General features: G+C 36.4%; 1 protein-coding gene across 1 annotated transcript; it reads left to right on the top strand.

Annotated features, from left to right (window-relative positions):
* Window positions 1-13,504: 13,504 nt before the first annotated feature.
* On the top strand, window positions 13,505-19,258 carry LOC113346250 (metal transporter Nramp5-like). Its single transcript, XM_026589807.1, has 14 exons — window positions 13,505-13,736; window positions 13,847-14,062; window positions 14,561-14,639; window positions 14,728-14,768; window positions 14,902-14,980; window positions 15,141-15,245; window positions 15,364-15,473; window positions 16,923-17,104; window positions 17,204-17,273; window positions 17,377-17,550; window positions 17,971-18,075; window positions 18,181-18,312; window positions 18,421-18,516; window positions 18,636-19,258. Exons 2-14 carry the CDS (start codon window positions 13,925-13,927, stop codon window positions 18,960-18,962), a joined length of 1,638 nt encoding a protein of 545 aa, XP_026445592.1. The 5' UTR covers window positions 13,505-13,736; window positions 13,847-13,924; the 3' UTR covers window positions 18,963-19,258.
* The last annotated feature ends 4,983 nt before the right edge of the window (window positions 19,259-24,241 follow it).

Here is a 24,241-nt window from a genome sequence, read left to right as displayed (position 1 = left end):
TTTATAATACTAGGCTGTTCTTCAGGAATATAAATCCGGTTTATCAATTGGTTCCTGTTCACCTTGATTTATCAAAAGACGGAACAAAACTCGTAGGTATATTCGTGGGAGACGGATTTATCTATTAGCATAAACTTTTCTGTGTGATACAGATTTGTTTATTAAAGTCTTCGACTTTGGGTCGTAGCAACTCTTGGTTGTGGGTGAGATCAGCTAAGGGAATCAAGTACGTAGTATCCTGCTGGGATCAGAGACGTAGGAGCATAACTGTACCTTGGATCAGTGTGAGATTGGTTGGGGTTCAACTACAGTCCATACCGAAGTTAGTTTGGAGTATGCTAGTGTCTGCAGCGGCTTAACACAGTGTGTGTTCAATCTGGACTAGGTCCCGGGGTATTTTTGCATTCGCGGTTTCCTCGTTTACAAAATTCAGGGGTCTGTGTTATTTATTTTCCGCGTTATATTTTGTTATATAATTGAAATATCACAGGTTATGCGTTATTCAATCAATTAGAATATCCGACCTTTTGGTTGTTGATTTAAATTGATTGACACTTGGATATTGTTCTTTGGTACCATCCAAGTTATATCTCTAGCATATGATAAAGACTTGCAGATTTCTATTTGCTTGAGTATATATCAAATCGAGAGATTGAGATATAAAATTTTTGATATACTTTTTATTCAGATTGAGTCTAACTGTCTAGTTGATTCTCTAGAAAGTATATTGGAGTTTTTCCATACAGATTGCTAAGCGAAATATTGGGTGTGGTTCTTAGACTCCCGCTTTTTCAAATAATCAATTTTGAGAACATAGATCAAATCAAACAGGGTTATGAAAAATAAAGATGGCAGTCCTGAAAATTCGAAGTTGATGTATTTTTGTTGGATATCGTCAGTTACGTAGAGAAAAGGGGTGAGTCCAATTTTGTGCACACTCCTTTAAAGAGTGCACACAAAACAAAATAATTTCATTGGTTGTTTTAAATGTTCGGTTATCTAAATAACAAAAATCAGTTTTCTCTTATTTTAATTTTAATTTTAATCCAAAAAAGGAAAAAAATAATAATATCACCAACCTAAGATCTAGGATTTCACAAACCGTATTAGTGGAATGTAAGTATTTTGCTCTAGTCGTTTCTCCATTGAAATGACATATCAGAGATTAGTATTATTATTATTAGGTACCCTCAATATTTAATCTTTAGAGTACATTAGGTTGCTTTTGAATGAGATTTTAAGGTGAAAAACCTAAATTGCTACTATAGTTTGTTTCAGTTGATGTGTTTGTTTTCTTCTCGATGTTTAATTAGATAGCTAGCTCTCTGTATGGTTCCATGGGAGCCCTCATCATCAAAAAATCCAAATAAATGGGGATGTAAGAGTATAGAAAGGTATAGATTGAACGACGTTAAATTCCTCGATCATGTAATCTGCATTTTTTTGACAAGAAGACATGCCATTGTTGATCAGTTTATTTACTAATTGTATCTTACTATATGTGCAGCTTAGATCTTAATTTAATTTTTTCTTTTCTCGAACAAAAAACGAGACTTAATTTAATAACCTGCTTTGGAAATATCTATGTATATTTAAGCTAGAATTGAACATCATGGTTCTGGACATGATAAAAAACGTGATTGTGGAGGTAGCTTTAGATATCAAATTATCTTTATTTCCTTTTTTATGGATTAAAATTAAAATTAAAGTAAAAGAAAATTGATTTTGGTTATTCAGATACCGGACGTTTGATGTAGCCAATAAAATCATTTTGTTTTGTGCACACTCTTTAAAGGAGTGTGCACAAAATTGGACTCAAGAGGGGTTAAGGAAAAATGTGTTAAGTGGGAGTTATGGATGAGTTGTGAGAAAGTATATAACCATATTGTTAGAGCATTTCTCGGTCGAACTCGCATGCGTTGCTATCTCAATCGTGTTTGTCAATGTTATTGATCAAAACTATAAGTCTTGATTTCTAGTCTACTATAGCTAAGTCTCGGACTAGGATATAAAGTTTAGTTGAGCTCAAGGACTTCATGGCGATTCATCATACAAGAAGAAGAACTACTCAAGGAACCGGTGGAACTTCTCGACAAAAAGGTATGTGAAGACTTGAACTTATCTGTCACTCAAAAATCTATCTACTCTATCTCCTACTTCTTGAGACAAAAAGTCGTATGCTATATATAGACTTAGATTATACGCATTTGGTATTTCAAGACGAGTATACCTCGCCTATCTATATCTCGAAATATGTGTTGGTAAGCGTTTCACTTCGACCATGTTTATCTTTACCTAGTGACTAAAGTCATGATATGCAATCACTTTGACAATTGCTTTGACGAGAAATGGTGTAACAACTATATAACGTCCTCTAAGAATGTTTCAATGGTTGGAATGAGAGTTTAGATTACATAACCAATGATGGACATAAGTACTGTTGTGGAAACACATATGTGCATAAGTCCTATTCCTTGAACCAAAGTTTGCGAACTTTGTTGATCAAGAGAAACCGGAAGAATGGCTTGTTTCCAAGTCCGCGAGCTCAGTCCGCGAACTGCCGAACTTCTCATCCCGAGAAATTATGCTGGAGTTGAAAAACTAGTTGCGTGAGTACCAGTCCGCGAACCCAGTCCGTGAACCGGCGAAAAGTCTTTGCTGAGATTTTCAGCTGGAGTTTGTAAACTCTGCCCGGTTGCTTAAGTCCGCGAACCTAGTGTGCGAACTTAAAAAGGTTATATATCTGAAGATGATTTCTGAACTTAAACTTATAAATACTAAGGAATGTAAATTGCAAACAGTGGCTATAAAGTTCATGAACCGATTCAAGTGAATCAAATCATCTTTGCTTCAATTGTGTCTTGTGTAGTACATAAAATTTCCTTGTAATTAAACAACTCTCTAACTAGTTCATTTGAGTCATTTGAACTAGTTATGGTGAAGAAGAATATGGTTCGTATGAAATGCTCATATGGATAACCTTTTGGTTAACTACTGTTGAACCAACAATGTACACGTTTGCGTACGGTTAACAAACCTAGAAACGTGCATTTCATTTGTGTATAACAATCTAAGTTTTCGATCTAACGGTTGAGAAATATTAGCTTGAATCTAAATCAGGTTTTCATCTAACGGTGGATATTGTTTGCTTTGTGACCAAGGAGAAACCCTGATTTGAAAGACTATAGAAGGGGACATCTAGCAACTCTGTAAAACTAATCCACACACCTCACGTGTGATACTAGTTTGCGTGCTAGAATCGTTTCTCCTTTAACCTTTGGTTTTCTTCTTCTAAAACCAGGTTAACGACTTAAAGACTTCATTGGGATTGTGAAGCCAGACCGATACTACTTTTATCATAGTTGAGTGATCTGATCTTGCATCTTCTATCGTTCGAGTACAATCAGATTGATTGTCTTGAGATTAATATCTCCGATAGGCAAGATATAAAAAGTATTCACAAACATCTTCGTCTCATTGTTTGTGATTCCGCAACATCTTGTTTCGCTACCATACGATTAAGATTGTTGTGAGGTGATTGATTTATCTAGGCTGTTCTTCGGGAATATAAGACCGTATTATCAATTGGTTCTTGTTCACCTTGATTATTATCAAAACACGGAACAAAAATGTTAGGTTTTTCCTGTGGGAGACAGATTGATCCTTTGATAGACTTGTATGTGTGAGACAGATTTGTTTATTGTCAAAGCTTGCAATTTTGGGTCGTAGCAACTCTTAGTTGTGGGTGAGATCAGCTAAGGGAATCAAGTGCGCAATATCCTGCTGGGATCAGAGGCGTAGGGAGTAAAACTGTACCTTGGATCAGTGGGAGACTGATTGGGGTTCATCTACAGTCCAGTCCGAAGTTAGCTTGGAGTAGGCTAGTGTCTGTAGCGGCTTAATACAGTGTGTGCTCAATCTGGACTAGGTCATGGGGTTTTTCTGCATTTGCGGTTTCTTCGTTAACAAAATTTCTGGTGTCTGTGTTATTTCAGTTTCCGCATTATAATGTTTTATCTTTATAATTGAAATAATACAGGTTGTGCGTTAGATCATCAATTAGAGTAATCCAACCTTTGGTTGTTGATTTTCATTGATTGATCCTTGGATATTGGTCTTTGTTACCATCCAAGTTATTCCTTGTGTTTGATTAAAGATTCGCTGATTTCTATTAGCTCGAGTAAATCAAAACAAGAGAGAGATATTAACTCTTTGAGATACTTTTACCTAGATTGAGTCTGACTGTCTAGTTGATTCTCTAGAAAGTATTTTGGAGTTAGTCCATACAGATTGCTAAGCGAAATATTGGGTGGTATTGTTAGACCCCCGCTTTTTCACATATTATATGGGGCTTGAATTAATGAGAGAGTTCGATTTTGTGTTACTCTCACCAAAATTGTCCACATCAGCATTTTTTGGGGTCAGAATGAATGAGAATTTAGTATTGAGTTTCAATTATCATCTTGTTAGACAGATAGATAGATGGATAGATTAGATATAATGAGTAGATGGCAGGGAAGTAAAATACCACATCAATCACCCTTGCTTCTCCCAAATGTAGTTCATTTGGAAGGAGAGGTGCTTAAGGATTTTCGAAATAAGAATAACACATGTGACCAATTACTAGGCCGGTCCATTATAACTATTGACACCCTATTAATGTTAACTTGCAGCATCTTCAGTTACCAAGAATTACATTGATTAACAATTATCGTTACTACATGAGATCAATTCTAATAAGATAAACTGCGATGCCTATTGGATTTCGGTTACAACTAGTGCTGGTTTTGGTATCATTTTGGGAAATTGTGTATTTACTTTCAAAGGAGCAGCAAGTGGGAACCTCATCTCAGCCTCAACAGAAAAAGCAGAAGTAGTTATACTGTTACACAGTGAAATGAGACATAGAAAGGAATATGATAAATGTGGTCATTGGAAAGGATTGTCAGACAAGTATTAACGATCTATAGGGAATAAAAAAATACGATTAAATAGCAATGCACATCCATTCTAGATGAAAATAAACAACTATCAAGCAACCTCCTCTTTTTTTTGGGCTTTCACTATAGCAACAGAAAAACAGATGGAGTTACAGACTTATTGAGGAAAACTCCGCCTCTTTTTTCTTTTTTATATTTCTTAGATAACTTTCAATGCTACAAAGGCTTCTCATGTAATCACTAATGTAAATGTTGTTGGCGCCTTAGAGGTTTGGTGGTGTTAATCTAACGGATGCAACCATCTTGAGAGCACCCATTATGAGGTTCGTCTCCTTCGAGATTGCATCAGTTGATTAATCCGTCCCTTTTTACTTCTTATGCCAAAAAATATTGTGGATACTTCAAGTCATTCCGGTACTATGCATGAAATAAACAAAAATTCCAAACGTATCGTGAAAAAAACAAATTTAAAACAGTCCTCTCACGACTCTCTCAATGGTGGGCTCAACAGTGGCCCTCTACTGATCTCTACAGGACGGGACCCACGTGTGATGTGAGGAGGCAGTTTAAATCTTGTTTTTAACTTCTTCTCATTGCTTTATTCTTTGTTTTGTCTTGTTTCCTTATGGCTAGGGCTGGCAATGGATAGCCGAAATCCGAGATCCGTTTCCGAAAATCCGACATCCTATAGGATTTAATCCGACATATCGGATATCGAATATCGGTATCCAATAGCTTATCGGATAATACCTCTTATCGGAATCGGAATCGGATTGGGGTCATTCCGTTAGGTTAATATCCGACATCCGATAACCTAGGGGTGTACTTGTAATTTCCTACCCCTAGGTATTATCTATCGACTGTCAGGAGAAGTGAGAAAGAGAAACTATAATTTATCTTCCGTTTTTCTACACCTAACACACGAAAAACCATAACCTAACCTGATATAGGCAAACCCATTTTACGGAAATCAAATCTGTCTTTGAAGAACCCATTTTATAGAAATCAAACCTATCTTTGAATAATCTGATTTCGCAAACCCTAGAGTGTATATTTTGAAACCCTAAGAAGAATCAAATATAAACCCTATAAAGCTAATTTTTCAATTTCTGAGAGGTAGAATGATATATTTTTCTTTTGATTTTTAATTTTTGAAAGCTAATTTTCCAATTTCTGACGTTTTGATTTTTTCGGTGACTTACAGTGGAAGAAGCTAATGAAGAATTGGGTATAGGTAGCAAAAGTTTTCGTTCTGGTGCGAGATACTAAATCCAGCAAGATATCAGATGTATGTTAATACCCTTTTCCCATGATTCTTGTTTTGTTTGTTGATGTGGTTGTTAAATTCATGGATTGTTATTGATTAATCAGATCTAAATTTTGTTATCCATTGATCTGCTTTATGTGTGAATTATATATATCTGAAACCTTAGTTTCGTGAGTTTGTTGTTTCTTCTCTTTATTTTTGGCGGATTTTTGATGTTCTTAGATTTGCATTTCTTAGTTTTGATATAGGAATATATTTTGTATGAAGCAAATTGAATTTCGCAAACACCATTGGTCTGAAATTCTTGCATATGGATTTAGTTGTCGATATTTTAAACCAGAATCCATAAATTTTAGTTACTGAGTCCCTTTCAATTTATGCTCGCATGCGAAGTGATTGTTAGTATTCCCATTTCTTAGAATTCGTCCTAGTCCTGCATATATCATTTTAAGCCTTCTTCACCCTTTTAACTTGGTTAATTATGTCAAGGAAGTGTTTTTAATATTGCTGTCCTTTAAAGCTCCATTTTGTGTCGACTTCCGGTTTCCTCCCTGCGGCCTAACTATTTTGGGTTTGTGTCGGATGGATGAATTAAGGTCTGGTTTTTTTCTTCTGGTAAAATAGTTATCACCCAGTGGGTTATATTTGTTTTAGTGTCTCTGTTATCTCATTCAATATTACATTGGTTCTGTTTAGTTGACGATTTAAACTTTCCCAGTTTTTTTAGAACTTTGCTTTTTCTTTGGCCAATTTGGATGCAGCTTTTAGACATTACATTTAACCCCTTAGTCCCCTGGTGATGTCATCTTTGAGATCGACCTCCCCTTGGTCCTTTGATCTCAGCATTGAGGTTGGTTTTCGTGGCAGATTATTTTATTTCTGTGACCAGTTTCAACATTTTATTTCAAGGATTATTATACTAGATAGAGACTATAATGTGGCGAAATTCATCTCACTAGTTACTGAGTTTGTGGGGAATGGTAAGGAAAGGTTTTTTTTGTTTAGGCCACTAGTTCTACTTTGAAAATTATAATTGGAATCTGCTAGGACCTTTTTAAGATATTAAAAGATTCGGCGCATACTAACGTAATAGCATTTCATATTTTAACTCATTAATCTTCTGTGTAATTATGAATGTAATGGATTTTTCTTATAATAACTAGTTGCAAATGTATCCACCATTAATGTACCAATAGCATACATCATAGCTATAAAACCAGTAAATGGGAAACCCCATGGGCCATGGATATTTTTCAGACATGGTGATGTTAAATTCTCAAAAGCATCTGGCAGAACATGTATAAACCCTGTTGCTAGTATAACTCCACCTGCAAATGCTTTTATCATAAAGAATATATTGTTTTCTGGTCTTAATGCTGATACTCTTTTACCAGAATTCGTATACAAACATCAATTCCACTTGCTACTAATATTGATGCTATTGCTGTTAATTTGTATTTCAGAGCTTCTCTTTTGTTTCGTTTTTCCCCATTTCCGTCACATGAACACTCCGCAGAGACCAGTACTGGAACAACCAATAATATGAGAACCACATGGATCTCCTTCTGCTGAGAGCTCCAACAACAACAATCACAGGGATAACTTCAGTAACTTCTCTAAGGCTCCTAAACTCGATTTTCCCAGATTTTCTGGTGATAACCCTCGCAGTTGGATCCGTAAGTGTGAGAGGTTCTTTTAGATCCACTCAAATGTTGACGAACAGAAGACAGAAATTGCTTCTTTATACTTGGAAGGCAAATCTGATTCTTGGTTTCTAGATTTCCTTACTGGTAAAACCTTCATCTATTGGCCTGTTTTTGTAGAAGCTATTTGTAATCGTTTTGAGGATCTGGCAAACGATAACTATGTGGGTTGTTTTAACAAATTGTCTCAACTTACATCTGTTGAAGAATATTTTGAGCAGTTTGAACAATTGAAGGCCTTAATGTTGAATAAAAACCTTCATCTTACCGAGGGATACTTTGTTTTGAGCTTTATCAGTGGGTTAAAATAATTTCTTAAGAGCTCAGTTCAGATGCACAAATCTACAACCTTTTCTCAAGCTTTTTATCTGGCTAGATTACAAGAGATAGCCCTCTCATCTCAACAACAACCTTCAAAACCCACCCACTCAAATCACCTCCAACTACTTCTGGTTTTAGCAGATTTTATAATTCCAAACCCACTCTTCCACCTTCCACTGTTAGAGCATCCACATCCACTACATCAGCTCCTCCTAACCCAACACCTAAAACTCCCTATATACCACCCATAAGAAGACTCACTTATGAGCAGATGAGTAAAACAAGAGCCCAAGGACTTCGCTTCAATTTTGATGACAAATACCAGCCAGGTCATAGATGCAAGTCCCAACAATTGTTTATGACGGTGGCTGATAATGAAGCTGATGAAGTAGAACCTTCACAAGTGCCTCTTGAAGAGCAATTAGTTGACTCAGATATGGACATTTCTCTTCATGCTCTTACCGGCAATGTCAATCCTGACACCATTAGAATCCGAGGATTCATTAAAAAGAAAGCTATCAATGTTCTAATTGAAACATGGAGTACTCATAGCTTCATTGACTCTGCTCTTGCAACTCAATTAAGGTGTGAAGTCCACCCTACTGCTCACATGTTAGTTACTGCGGCTAATGGAGCTAAAACTACAACCACTGGAATCTGTCAACAACTCCAATGGACAATGCAGAACCATCAGTTTGCTGCTGATTTGAGATTACTTCCTCTTGGTGGTTGTGATTTGGTTTTGGGAGCAGATTGGTTAAGAACATTAGGAGATGTCACCTTCAACTTAGCTAAATTATCTATTTATTTCTTAAACAATGGCCAGGTGATCACTGTACAAGGTACTTCTTCTAAGCCCACTCTCTTGATGCTCAGTAGAAATGCCATGAAAATTTTTATTAGGAAGAACACTCCAGCATTGCTAGGTCAATTTTTCTCTATATCAGAATCTCCTGTACCAGCTGACATACCACCTCCAGTACAAGACTTACTCCACACCTTTAATGATGTTTTTGAGGAGCCAAAATAGCTACCACCACAAAGGGTTCTAGATCACCAAATCACCCTCAAACCTGACTCACAACCTATCAATCTCAGACCCTATAAGTACCCTTATATCCACAAGTCAGTGGTGGAATCCTTAGTTCAAGAAATGCTTAAAAATTGCATAATTCAAGATAGCCATAGCCCTTTTGCATCTCCTATACTTCTTGTGAAGAAAAAAGACAACACTTGGAGGTTCTGTGTTTATTACAGGAAGCTCAATGCCATTAAATCAAAGATAAGTTTCCTATTCCAGTTATTGATGAGCTTTTAGATGAACTGCATGGGTCTACAGTATTTACTAAACTAGATTTAAGGGTTGGTTATCATCAAATAAGAGTGCATTCACCTGATGTTCATAAGACTGCTTTTAGAACCCACCATGGCCATTATGAGTTTAAAGTCATGCCATTTGGCCTCACTAATGCTCCTGCCACTTTTCAGGCACTTATGAATTCTGTTTTTGGGACATATTTAAGAAAATTTGTTCTTGTGTTTTTTGATGACATCCTTGTGTATAGCCCTACCATCCAAGACCATGTGCATCACCTCTCAATAGTTCTTTCACTTCTCAGAGAACACCAGTTATATGTCGAGTATTCCAAGTGCTTCTTTGCACAATCTTCTTTAGAATATTTAGGACATATCATTACAGCTGATGGAGTGGCAGCTGACCCTGAGAAAATTGCTTGCATGAATTCTTGGCCTCTTCATACAAATATCAAGCAACTAAGAAGGTTTTTGGGCCTCACAGGTTACTACAGGAAGTTTATTAAAGGCTATCGATCAATTGCTAAACCACTTACAGATATTTTGAAGAAAAATGCATTCTTATGGTCTCCTTTGGAATAAAAAGCTTTCCATACACTTAAGAATGCCATGTGTACCACCCCTGTTCTTTCTCTTCCTGACTTCACCAAACAGTTTGTAGTGGAAACTGATGCATGTTCTAGAGGCATTGACGTTGTTCTCATGCAGGAAGGGAGGGCCATTGCTTTCTACAACAAGCCCTTGGGGACAAAGGCTTTTGGACTGTCTACTTATGAAAAGGAGCTATTGGTTGTTGTCAATGCAGTTACCAAATGGAGACACTATCTCACTGGGCACCGCTTCATCATCAACACTGACCAACAGAGTATTAGGCATTTCATGGAGCAGAAAATTAAAACTTTATTACAACAAAGATGGCTCATAAAGCTTTTGGGGTTTGATTACACAATTCACTACAAAAAAGTCTTAGAAAATAAAGCTGCAGATGCTCTTTCTAGACTTCCAGATGCTCTCTCTTCTTCCACTTGCAATGTTGTAGCATTATCTACTCCATCTTGGACTCAAGATATCATCAACAACTACACTAATGATGCAGTGGCCTCTACACTTATTCCACAACTATTGGTCAACCTCTCTATAATCCGTCATTTCACTTACTTGGAGGGCATTCTCAGATTCAAAGGAAGGATATATGTAAGTACTAACTCCAATCTGAGGAACCACATTTTTCATTTCATTCATTCCTATGCCATTGGGGGACATTCAGGTATTCATGGCAGTTACGTTAGGGCCAAAACCTACTTCTACTGGAAAGGCTTAAAACAAGACAATTTGCTCCTAGTCAGCCAATGTAACACTTTCCAAAAGAACAAACTTGATCATCATCACCCTGCTGGTCTTCTACAACCCCTTCTAGTACCTACTAAAGCTTGGCAACACATTAACATGTATTTCATTGAAGGCCTTCCTAAATCTCACAATAAAGATGTTTAGTTGTGGTGGATAGATTCACTAAGTATTGTCATTTTATTGGTCTTACTCATCCATATACAACTATCACAGTAGCTCAAGAATTCTTAAACATTGTCTTTAAGCTCCATGGCCTACCAGCTTCCATTTTGTCTGACAGAGACAAGGTTTTCACCAGCAAGTTTTGGCAAGAAATCTTCAGAACTTTGGGCACACATCTCATCCATGAGTACTGCCTATCATCCTCAGTCAGGTGGACAATCTGAAAGAGTTAATGCTTGCTTAGAAAGCTACTTGAGATGCATGACAGTTCACAAGCCAAAACAATGGTTTAACTGGCTACCACTTGTTGAATAGTGGTACAACACCAACTATCACACAGGCTTGAAGATGTCACCTTTCCAAGCCTTATATGGGTATGTACCACCTCACTTAGCTTTTCCTACAACATCCACTACTTCTGTAGCATCAGTTGAAGAATATTTACAAAGAAGGGATGTTGTTCTAGACATTCTCAAGGAAAATTTGCATAAGGCACAAGAGAGAATCAAATGGTTTGCTGACAAGAAACGAACAGATAGGTCATTTGTTGTTGGTGATCTGGTGTATTTGAAGTTGCAGCCTTATAGACATACTTCTATGGCCTTGCGCAAGAACTTCAAGTTATCTGCTAGGTATTATGCCCCATTTACAGTAATTCAAAAAGTTGGTCAGGTTGCATACAAACTACAACTTCCCCCAAGCTCCAAGATTCACCCTGTCTTCCATGTGTCTCAATTAAAGAAGAGGATTGGAGCTACTGCAACTACTATTCCTTCACTCCCATTGGTTGATTCAGAGGGTGAGATCATTCTCAAACCTATTTCCACCTTAGACTCTCGCCAAATTTTCCGCCAAGGGACTGCTGTGCAACAACTTCTGATTCAATGGTCGCATACCACACCGGCAGATGCTACATGGGAGGACTTATCCAACGTGAGAGCACATTTTCCAAATTACCATCCTTGAGGACAAGGATCTTATGATGGAGGGAGTATTGTCATGATACCTTGGTGCCTGCAACCACCCTTGGAGTGTATTTAGCTCTCAGTAAAATTAATTAGCCGTTTTACTTCAGTTAATTCTGCTTTAAATTTTAAGTGTCTGTTAAATCTGTACGGGTGTAGTACAAACACGTGTATGGTCAGTGACACATTAGGGTTTCGTTAGGTCTCTTTCTCTTTAATACACCTGTACCTGGAATTAAAGTTTATCATGAAAATAGAGAAAAGAGGCAGTACAGTGGTACCGAGACTACTGGTTTGCTAGTTATATCTCCATTATTATTCTACCCAGATGTATTGTGTTGCTTGAATGCTGTTTAGTACTACTTTATCTTCTATATTACCTCATCGAATATCCCAGTACATCACACTTACCTTTGACATCACACTTACCTTTGAGAACAAAAAAATAAAAAATGACAAAAAAACTGGAACCTAAATATATTTTAAATGCACTTGTGCTATGTCTACGATATTGGGTAAAATTACTGGTGACCAATAACCCGAATTTAAAATTCTAATACACTTAAATCATGTTGAATGATCAAAAAAGAAAAAGATTATCAGTGTCTTTCGGCCCGTGGTTTAAGGTGTGTGTGGCTCTTTTTGATCGACACCACCCACCAATCTCACATTGACACTTCCTATACCTTTGTGCTTGATACTAAACCGTTTGTAATATAGGGACCTCCGTAGCAAACAAAAACTTGTTCCTCCAACAAAATTGCAGTCATATTCAGCAGTGCACCATATAGTAGCCGCGCTAGTACATCTCCCTATATTCTATTTTTGTAGTTTCCCCATTTTCTGAGGTGTGCCTTACAAAATATTTAAGTACGCTCATATTTTGTTTTGTCTCCGTGAAGTAGAGGAACAAATTGCTTGATGAAAGGGACTAACATAGTAACATTTGTTTAGAACAGTCCAAGGATTTCAAATTTCGGTGCGTCTAGAACCCTCCCCGCTCTGTAACTAGGGAAGAATATCGACGAAAGTGATGAGTCTGTGTCAACAGTTGCATTCAAGCTTGAAATTGACCGTTTGGCAACAGAGGTGCACAAATTAATTCTGCATATTGCACGTAACCAATGGCACCTAATTAAATTAAGAATAAACTCGTAATCAACATTGCGTAGTATTTACAGAGATGCTATAAGTAAAAGCGCATGAAACATGCATATGAGCAGATGCTACTTGCATGTCATCACTCTTTTGCTCGGCACAAGCACAACACATGTCTACTATGCAAACGCCATCAACTTATTAATTTAGCTGCAAACTGACGCGAATCTTTGGTGGGTCTGCAACCACTGATCACCAAAATGAACTTAATTGATAGCGAGCGTCAACTCTTTTTCTTTTTGCTAGCATTATTAAATGGTGCTCGCTAAAGAGTGGTAGTCATGCATAAGCGTCGCCATCTGTGCGAAATGTGCTTGTAAATTTTAACCCCAAAATGTACATTTGGCGATACAGTATTGGTACTCACGGCCGGCCCTTCAAGTTGCCTTACATGTCAGTGCATGTAATATGTTTATTATCACTTCATTATTTTTTTTTCCATTTCCCTTCCCAAGAGTTTTTCTATATGGGCTTAGATTTGTAGGACCTTTCTCTTTCCCCATCTGTCTTAATAGATTGAGTCTCACAGTCTGTAACTGTAAACAAGCAGAAACAGGTCAGTTTAGTGTTCACACGGCTGCTATTCCAAGTAATATGATTTTTATTTGAAAATACAATACATTTATGGGTCTATTAATTGGCGCTTCTTCATTTAATCATCATCAGCTGCAAGAGAGTCAGGCAGAGAGATAAGAAGATAGAGTGCTAAAAGAGAGCAGAGCAGAGCAACAAATAAACAGAGAAATGGAAAGGCAATCAGAACAAGAATATGGCCAACAACAACAAGGAGGAGGAGGAAGCAATAGAATTGCTTCACTTGATGTTGACAAAATCAAATCCTCCACCACCACCAATAACAAAAATGATGATCCTAAAACCCAGGTTCATTTCTTTTCATTTCATTTCTTCAGTTTTTTTTTTCGTTTCTGAATACATTCTCCTATTTCAAGATATATGAGATAATGTAACACTGAAAATTAGGCATGTAAGTATGCTTTATTGGTCGCATGCATGTCAAAAAATGTTTTTATTTTGTGTGGATCAGTGTGAGTTTGGAATTGGGAATAGCAATTTAAGGAGCGCTCTTCGATCCACAAATGAACTGATGATATTCACAGCCATTTCGCGTCCTCCTTATTTTTATAAATTCAGATTTTTTTTTAATCAAAAACTAATTCTAGTTAATTTTTTGCATTTTGTGAGAATTTGTTAATAATTTTTCGTTTTTGCATCATGCAAATATTCAGTCATTGGACACTGAACATGGGCTACTCAGTTTTCCATGAGTTAGTGGATATTACTAAGCATCAAAATTCAACAAGGACTTCACTTTTTGTTGTTCTTATTGCTAATTTAAACTTTATGATGATTAATATGTAGAAACCAGGGTGGAAGAATTTCTTGGCACATGTAGGTCCTGGTTTTCTTGTCTCTCTAGCCTATCTTGATCCTGGAAATTGTAAGTGCATTTCACATAACTGCTTTATCTCATTCGTCATTTTCTTTTTTGAAATTTTGATTTATTTTTCCATTAACTTTTTGTGTAGTGGAGACTGATCTCCAAGCTGGTGCCAATCATGGATACGAGGTAAGTTATTGAATTATTTGTTTTGGAGAAGAAAAAAGCTTATAAGATCAATTTTGGTGGAAAGAAAATGTATTAAGAATGGTATTCGAAAGAATGATGAAATTCGAAGTACTAAGTTATTCCACTTTTGCAGCTATTATGGGTAATCTTGATTGGATTAATCTTTGCTCTTATTATTCAATCTTTGGCAGCCAATTTAGGTGTAACCACCGGTGAGAATCACACGAAAAACCATTTGTATCAGTTACTTTTATATAGATAAATCAATTTCTCAAAAACAAATGGCATATTACTTAGTAGTCACTTCATTAAATAATTTTCTTGGTGCGTGAAAATTGATTAGCTCCGTCTCGTATGTCTTGTTTAAATCAGGAAAACACTTAGCAGAGATTTGTAAAGCTGAATACCCAGTATTTGTGAAGATTTGTCTATGGTTGTTGGCAGAACTTGCAGTTATTGCAGCTGATATACCGGAAGGTAATTTGACCATACTATACATATTCACTGGAAAGAAGTCCACTGTAAAAGTGATTTGGTTTTTCTTATCAACCTTGCACAATTTTTGTAAGTATCAGTGTTTCTTGTTATTTAACAGTGATCGGAACGGCGTTTGCTCTAAACATATTGTTTAGCATTCCAGTATGGGGTGGAGTTTTGATTACTGGTCTTAGTACTCTTCTACTTCTTGGACTACAAAAATATGGGGTAAGTTGTCACTCTCTTTTTAATAAGATAATTGAATTTGGGGTAATTGATTGGTTATATTTCCCAAAGATAATTTAGTTTAAGAGTTAGAGATTCTTAATCATAGTTTAAGAGTTGGGGTAATTGGTTGTATTTCTTAATAATATGCATGCTCCCAAAGTCTAGTATTTGGAGTTTTATGTCACAATACTGAATTTCCGAGTCAATACAATTTGACACAGTGAATTCTGAGTAAGCACCAAAATAACGGCTTAACTTTGCTGTTAGGATATTATTTCGGATGGCCTGTCACATCTACTTCTATTATTTTTACAACCAGCCTTCAAATAAAATACTGCTAGTGTTTCTATTTTGGTTGAGCATCTCATACAAAATTCCGTTCTATCCAAAAGTTCTGTTTTGCATTGTTTGATATTTTAGAGAATGATTTTTATATCATGCAAAGGAACCCGATAAAGTCAGAATGACATCGAGTTGTGGACGAATTTTAAGTTGATTTGACTCCAAACTACTGGCCAAAAGAAAACAGATTGATGCCAAATTTATAAAGCTTGGTAGTTTGAATCCTTGCCAAAGTAATAATTAAGCCCATGTTGATAGCATGTCATTGGTAGGTTTGAGTTTGAGCCGCTAGTGTGGCTTCGGTTGAATTCTCCCTAATGCATACAAACGGCATGTGCTAGTGTGGCTTCGGTAGAATTCTCCCTAATGCATACAAACGGCATGTGTTTTTGCCTGATTTCAAACGTCTAGCTTGTCTCCAGTGAATAAAGTTGAATCTACCATATTGTTTTTTTTTTTCGTTATCTTGTCCTAAAGAATCAAACTGAATCTATAATTGTTTTTTGTCATCTGGTCATATGGCTACAGAGTCTATACCTTTATCATTGTTGATTTTTACAATTCAAATTTGCTCTTTTCTTCTCATTTTATTTTATTTTGGATAATTTATGTTATATAAAGAATTTGCTTTTGCCTATAAAATGATCCACTTGAGATTTCGCCCATTAGCCATGATTGGAAAAGCCATTATTTCTTCCTAATATTTTCCATTTTGTTTTTGTGAAAATTTTGTAGTTCAACTTCAACATAGATGCCATCATAAGAAAACAATTAAAAATGTGTTGGCCCATCATTTCGGTCTAATATGCTTTCCTCCCTAATCCAAGTTGCATCACATTCACCCTCAGATGGCCCGATATGTCACGAGCTGCAATATTATTAGAAATAGAGTCACATGGACTCCTGACAGAAGTCCCTTGGGCGTCAAACCGCTAGGCAGAATGCATCATCATACACAGAAATGGTCCCAAGAGTACTTTTCCTGATCATTATCTCGCCCATGGCACATAGCGTAACCAAAAGACAAAACATGAACAATGCACGTTTTCAATGTAATGGTAATAAATGTCTAAACTAATTATGGGTGCATGACCATTGTTGTTTCAGGTTAGGAAGCTAGAACTGTTGATAGCAATTCTAGTATTTGTGATGGCTGCTTGTTATTTTGCGGAAATGAGTTACGTGAAGCCGCCTGCAGCAGATGTGATGAAAGGCATGTTCATCCCAAAGCTTAATGGTCAAGGAGCTACTGGAGATGCCATCGCCTTAATGGGAGCACTTGTTATGCCGTAAGACCCCACTTCATTAGTTCTCATAAGTTTCATCACCAGTTGTTAATCATAACCACCTTGCATTTGTTGTCTTTCTAACTATTGATATTTCCGCAGGCACAACCTTTTCCTTCACTCTGCTCTGGTTTTATCAAGAAAGGTACCACAATCTGTCAAGGGCATCAATGTAAGTTAATTAATTAACTTTGTCTGATTTTTTATTTCTATCTTTTCAAAAGGATGAATTGCTTTTGAATTTGATTTTAACTCGAGTTTCTTGGTATACACAGAGTGCGTGCAGATACTTCCTTATCGAAAGTGGATTTGCATTGTTCGTCGCTTTTTTGATTAATGTGGCTGTAATCTCTGTTTCGGGAACTGTTTGTTCAGCTAATAACCTCACCGCTGAAAATGCCGAGCGGTGCAGTGATTTAACCCTCAACAACGCTTCTTTTCTATTACAGGTACGTATAGTGATGGATTTACATTTGGATTAGGGGAGACAAATTCCCCCAGAATTTCCAAAATTACACCAGGCTTACAAAATCGAAATTTTCACTCAATAGTCCTCTGCAATAGACTTAGATTTTATAGGTTTTCACGTATTAATTGCATAATTCTCCAGAAAAATACTAGTACAATAAGCATCAAAAAGTGTGAAATTTATTCAAATGTATAACTGGCTCCAACTTCAGACCATTAATATTTCTTCAGGTGATTTTTATATAGAGCATTCATATAACGAGGCTTTATTATATAAACACAAAAATGCTACTTATCCACTTTACATATTTGTCCCCCAGACTAAAATTCCTGGCGACATGTATCTTAGTTAGAACTACAAAATTAACTCCATACGGTGTTTGTCTAATTATTGCTTGTAGAATGTTTTGGGAAAGTCAAGTTCAACATTCTATGCGATTGCACTGCTAGCTTCAGGACAGAGTTCAACCATTACTGGTACCTATGCAGGACAATTCATCATGCAGGTTTGTGGATTGATGTTATTACCTTTTTCTTTTGAATACTTTTTGTTCGGTTGGTTAACGAGTCTGACGATTTCTATCATTGATATTCTGGTTTTGGGATAAAAGGGGTTCTTAGACCTTAAAATGAAGACATGGTTAAGAAACTTAATGACTCGATGCATAGCAATTGCACCTAGCCTTGTTGTGTCCATAATTGGTGGATCATCTGGAGCCGGGCGACTTATCATCATCGCATCGGTTAGCTTCTCTAATTTTCTAAAAATTTCTCCAACTTACTAAGATATTGCACACTGTTTGGAGTCTTCGAAGTTCACTAAAACTTCTATCATATGGATATGTTTTCAGATGATATTGTCCTTTGAGCTTCCATTTGCTCTCATCCCACTCCTCAAATTCAGCAGCAGTGCGACCAAAATGGGTCCTCACAAGAACTCCATTTATGTAAGTATAGTGGCATTCTGTCAAAACATTACTAGAATCTCTAGTGCTACTCAACGGAAGGAAAAAGGTCTGCAATTTTTAAGTTTTATAACAAAACATTTTATCGATGTGGAATGCAGATCATTGTGGTTTCATGGATTCTGGGGTTATGCATCATTGGGATCAACATCTACTACCTGACCACAGCTTTCGTAGGTTGGATAATACATAATAACCTACCAAAGGTGGCAAATGTATTTGTCGGGTTACTTGTGTTCCCACTCATGGCCATATACATTATTTCTGTCATCTACTTAACGTTCAGGAAAGACAGAGCTGTGACTTATGTAGATGTACTACTAGATGGCCAGAACAATAAATTGGAGAAAGGGTTGAAAAAAGATGATGAAGAAGATGATGTTGTGCCTTATAGAGAGGATCTTGCTCACATCCCACTCCCTAACTAAAGTAGAGAAATGTATCTATGCACCAAGTGCCTCTAGATGATTGCTTAACACCGCTATCTTGGTGTGGAGTTGCCAAAATTCAGAGATTTTCCATTTTTTTTTTGTGTAAGTTTGTATTTCAACCCTTCAATAATTTTACTTGTAGTGTGTATTTCATTTCTGGTTGTAATTTGTAGATTTATATTAGCAGTTTGATAATGTAAGTACGCTATGGAACAACAAGTATTAGAGTTGTTAGAATTAAAGTGAAACGATTATCTGAGATATAATAAAAAGAACATCTTTGTTTTCCTCTAGTTTTTAAAAGCAGTACTCCAAAAAAGAAAGTTGCTTGGGCAAAAATGGTTTATCTCAATTTAGCCGGTATTTATACGAGGGGAATGCATAATATAGTCCCACCAGTTTACAAAATGATCATGTTGTTACAAACTAATTTCAAAATTCAAATGGTCATCAAAGTTAAGCCAGATTCGTCCCACCGGTGAGAGTTAAAATGGTCACTCAATTTACCTAATGGTCCCTTTAATTTATTCTTTTGCCATCAGTGGTGTCATTTGATGGTGGTGCGGTGCTATGTGACGGTGGTGATGTCCCGGCTTACATGGCGCAAAGGTACCAGTTCAGGATTGTTAGGTGGTATTCACCCAAAGATTCATCGTTTCCTCTCTGGTGCTTACATGAATTCTGGCCCAATTCAGAATCGTTACATGTAATTCACCGAAAAGATTCAGCACTTTCCCTTTGGTGTTTACCGAAATTCCATCCCAGTTCAGGATTGTACACGACATTCACTCAAAGGGTTCACCATTTTCCCTCTGATGTTTATCTTAAGCTTCCATCACTACCACCTCAACCTCTCCAGTTAAATAAGGGAAGGTATTTTGGGAAAAGATAACATCGTTTTTTTCAAAGCTTGTTAAACCGGATGGAAAATGATTATTTTGTAAAGCAAATTTAAAGTATGATGGACTTGTAAACACAAACTAAAAAGTATGACCATTTTGGTAATTGACCCTTTATGTAAATATGAGCCGGGGACATAAGCTGGCGGAAATGGATTGACAGAATAGACCAACCAAATAGGATGGCAAAATGGATCAGACGCGTGGATAAGAAATAGGAAACGGGCCGGTGGCCGATGACATTTTCTATTAGACTTTCCCGAAGGGGAATCCCAATCGATTTTTATCGGCATGCAACTGCGACAAATTTTTCCAGCGGACATTGATAACGAGAATGGGCATGCCACGCGACCCATAGTTTTTCTAGAGCCATGTAATATGCCGATATCAATATCAAAATATTAGGGTACCCACATCATTCCCTCTTAATCCTCTAACTTTTTACAAGATTTCGAGTTCCCTTTCTGTAATATACCCTGATTTGGCCGATAGGGTTTGACGATTAGAAAATAAGTAATGGTTCGTCCTTTCCTAACAGTGAGTCATGTTCAGCATAATTGCCTTCATAGTTGGTAGAAAACTCTGCAGTTAAGTGTACTCGGGTGAGAGTAATCCAAAGATGTGTGACTTTTCAGGAAGTTGCAACTAGATAACCACACTAGGTAAGTGAGGTGACTGATATTACTAGGTTGTTCTTCGGGAATATAAGATCGGTGTATCAATTGGTTCCTGTTCACCTTGATTTATCAAAAGAAGGAAAAAAAATCGTGGGTATTTCTGTGGGAGACAGATTTATCTATTAAATAGACTCTTTTGTGTGAGACAAATTTGTTTATCAAGTCTTCGATTTTGGGTCGTAGAACCTCTTAGTTGTGGGTGAGATAAACTAAGGGAATCAAGGCGTAGAATCCGGCGTGGTTCAAGAGGCGTAAGGAACGCGACTGTACCTTAATCAGTGTGAGATTGGTTAGAGCTCGACTACATTCCAGTCTGAAGTTAACTTGTAGTAGGATAGAGTCTGCAGCGGCTTAATACAATGTTGTGTTCAAATCTGGACTAGGTCCCAGGGTTTTTCTGCATTTGTAGTTTCCTCGTTAAAAAAATTTCTGGTGTATGTGTTATTTCTTTTCCGCATTATATTTTTATATAATTGAAATATCACAAGTTGTGTGTAGTTTAATCAATTGGTGAATCCAACCTTTGGTTGTTGATTGAAATTGATTGACGCTTGGATATTGGTCTTTGGTACCATCCAAGTTATTTCTCACATTAATCCGGCCCACAGATTTCTATTTGTTCGATTGCAGATTGATTTGAGAAATTGAGATGTAACTCTTTGATGTATTTTCTTTGATTGAGTCTGACTGTCTAGTTGATTCTCTTGGAAATATATTGGATTTAGTACATACAGATTTCCTAAACAAAATATTGGGTGTGGTTGTTAGACCCCCCTTTTTTCAATTGGTACCAAAGCAGGAAAACACGTTTATGACCTCGTAAGTCTGTGTTTGTTGCAATCTGAATCTGTGGACAGAAGGTGGTCTCATTCTTACGCATACAAAAATGTCTTGTAAAGTTTTTTATTATGCCAAATGTCTTGGGATTACCTCAAAGGATAACTCCTTAGTTGATTCTTCCGAATCCCGAGGTAGAAAATTGTTGCTATCAGACTCTGATAACATTCCCTCTGATGTGACATTTGACACTATGTCAGAAGCTAAAATGGAACTCACCATAACTTTATAAAAATTTGCTGAGATTATTGATATTCAAGATTCTAAAATTAAGTCTCTTGAAGAAAAACATGCTCAGATCATTGATGAACTTGAAAAGTCTCTTGATCGAGAACGGGAACTCTACAGTATCGTTGAGTCGTTCTTTAACAATATTGAAAATCTTGTTCAAGAAACTAATTTACAGCGTGAGATTGGTGTTCTCGACAGAGTGAACTGTCTGACGACATCTACAATGAATTTCATTCCTGCAGAAAACCAAAATTCTCATGCACAAGGTTTCCAAAGTCACTCTTCTAGAAATCTTTACAGGAATCGTGTCCCTCTTAATGGTGCTAATATTTACACTACAAATGTACACATTTCCGATGCTAATGAGAAGAAGTCTGGTAGACCTAGGTCTAGGAGATGGAACTTTCTCAATTCTGACCCTCTGGAAACAATCTCTAGAGGTCCTAGATTTAATCCTCAGAAAAATCCTTCTGATGGATACTCAAAAAGGTTTATGTCTTATTTCTCTGGAATAAGAAATAACCGAAGAAAGGTAAGGAATACAAGGCTCAAACATTTAGATGGTATTTACAACTCATTTCTCGATATTCATGGTTAGATTAGATCTCACTTAACTAACTAGATATAGGTAATTTCATCCTTGTATCTAACTTGAGAGTTGCAAGGATGAAATTTGCGAGATGCTCAAGTCTACTGTAGGTTACCATCTGTCTTGTGTTTGATTTTGTTGTTTTCTTCTTTTGTGAAGGTTGAGTCATTTCTTGACTCCTAGTAACTAATGCATCTTTTCCTTGTACTCTGATTAAATCTTTTAATTATTGATCTATGAAGGTAAGAGATATCTGAAAACAGAGAGTATTTCCTTATTTTTGGATCTTTTCTGATCCATTAACCTATCATAACAGGTCCACGAACGTCCGTGTCTTTCTTGGGTGTTTTAGGGTTTCCATAACAAGGGAATCCTTCTCTTGTTCATAAACATATATGTATTTTATATTGTTTTTACTTCCCTAAATAAAAAAAATAGAGAACTTCTCAAGACCTCAGGAAGTGGTGAATCTTGAGATGGAAGAAGACATTTAAGGATGTGATTCAGTTCAAGAACTTGTCTTGAAAAAGATGATTGAAAGGAAAGTATACAACTCCTGGATTGGAGAATATGTCAAGGATTTAATTCTTTTTTACAATGGCTCTAAGGTCGAATTTGTAAATCTTCAACTGCAAATGAATCAGCTTATTGATGGTCAGACCAAAATCCTTGAAAATCAAAAGTTCTTGATCAGGAATTAGAAGAAACTCATCGTGGACTGTGTCAAATCTAGGCAGCTTTCCCGCATTGTTGATCGAAAAGTTAATGTTCTAACCCATGAACATGGAGTCTCTACGGTCACAAGAATCAAGGATATCAGTGATACCTTTTATGATGGAGCCTTTCAAAGGTATGAAGTTATCAAAGAAACTTGATTTTGTCTAGGAAACTTCTCATGGGAATTTATTCTTGTATTTCAAGAAGGATAACTAGGGTTTGGAATAACCTATATTGTGATTACACATTGCTATCGCCAATGATTTTCATCTTGTAATATTTTTAGATTTATTTATTTAAATTCTAAAGTTTAGTTGGAATATGTTTTTGAAGTACTAATCTTTATTGGTTTTATATATTGCAAAAAATTGTTATGGATATGTGTGTTTACGACTGTGAACTATGATTGTCCCATATATGTCAAAAGTTAAGCCTATTATGTCATTATGGACGTATTGATGGAAGAGAGGATGAACTTTTGATGGCAAATATTAAGTCTATGATATCATTATGCAAATATTGATGAAAAATAGAACGAATCTTTGAATATTCTGCAGTATTAATCATAGGTTATCTTGTGGTTAATTTAATTGAGTCTTATGGATACAAATTCATGTTTCATGTGATTTGTTAATGACCAAAGAAATCCTTTTTTTCTTGCAAAGTAAGTCGCTCTTGTTGATCTTTCGGGAATGACATTTTATGGGGGAGATTTCTTAATTGAACTTGTGCCTAATTGCCAAATATTTGTGGGGAGTGCGGCTGTGGAATATTGTAGGAGTTCTCTTGTATCTTTATAAACTCCTTTATAAATACACTAAGTTTCGACTATGTGAAATCATCGAAACAAAGTTGATTGTTCTCTTTTAGTCATGAAATATCTCTATAGTTTTCGTACCTTTTCCAATTTATATTGACAAAAAGGGGGAGAATTATTATGTAGTTCACACTACAAATACATATGGTTTACGGATCATTATGTAAGGGGGAGTGGTTTTCATTGTGAGATGAAGTATTGACTAAGGGGGAGTGATACATATCACCGTAGTATTATTGTCAAAGTTGTGATACAATTGAACTTTGATGCTGTGTAATAATTGAAAAAGCTGGGGTCTAACAACCTCTCCCAACATTTCTCTTAGGAATCTATATGGACTAACTCCAATATACTTTCAAGAGAATCAACTAGACAGTCAGACTCAATCTTAAGAAAATTATATCAAGGAGTTATATCTCAATCTCTCAATTCAATCCGCAATCAAACAAATAACAATTTGCGAGCCCAGTTGAATATAAGAGAGATAACTTGAACGGTACCAAAGACCA

The sequence above is a fragment of the Papaver somniferum genome, unplaced genomic scaffold (genome assembly GCF_003573695.1).
Source record: "Papaver somniferum cultivar HN1 unplaced genomic scaffold, ASM357369v1 unplaced-scaffold_99, whole genome shotgun sequence".
NCBI lineage: Eukaryota > Viridiplantae > Streptophyta > Magnoliopsida > Ranunculales > Papaveraceae > Papaver > Papaver somniferum.
The sequence above is the reverse complement of the archived record's forward strand: the minus strand, read 5'-3'. Positions and strand labels throughout refer to the sequence as shown.

Coding starts and splice junctions, on each gene's coding strand:
- LOC113346250 (XM_026589807.1), top strand. CDS start 13,925: ATGGAAAGGCAATCAGAACAAGAATATGGCCAACAACAACAAGGAGGA. Junction 14,640..14,727: donor CTATCTTGATCCTGGAAATT/GTAAGTGCATTT, acceptor CTTTTTGTGTAG/TGGAGACTGATCTCCAAGCT. Junction 14,981..15,140: donor CAATTTAGGTGTAACCACCG/GTGAGAATCACA, acceptor TGTTTAAATCAG/GAAAACACTTAGCAGAGATT.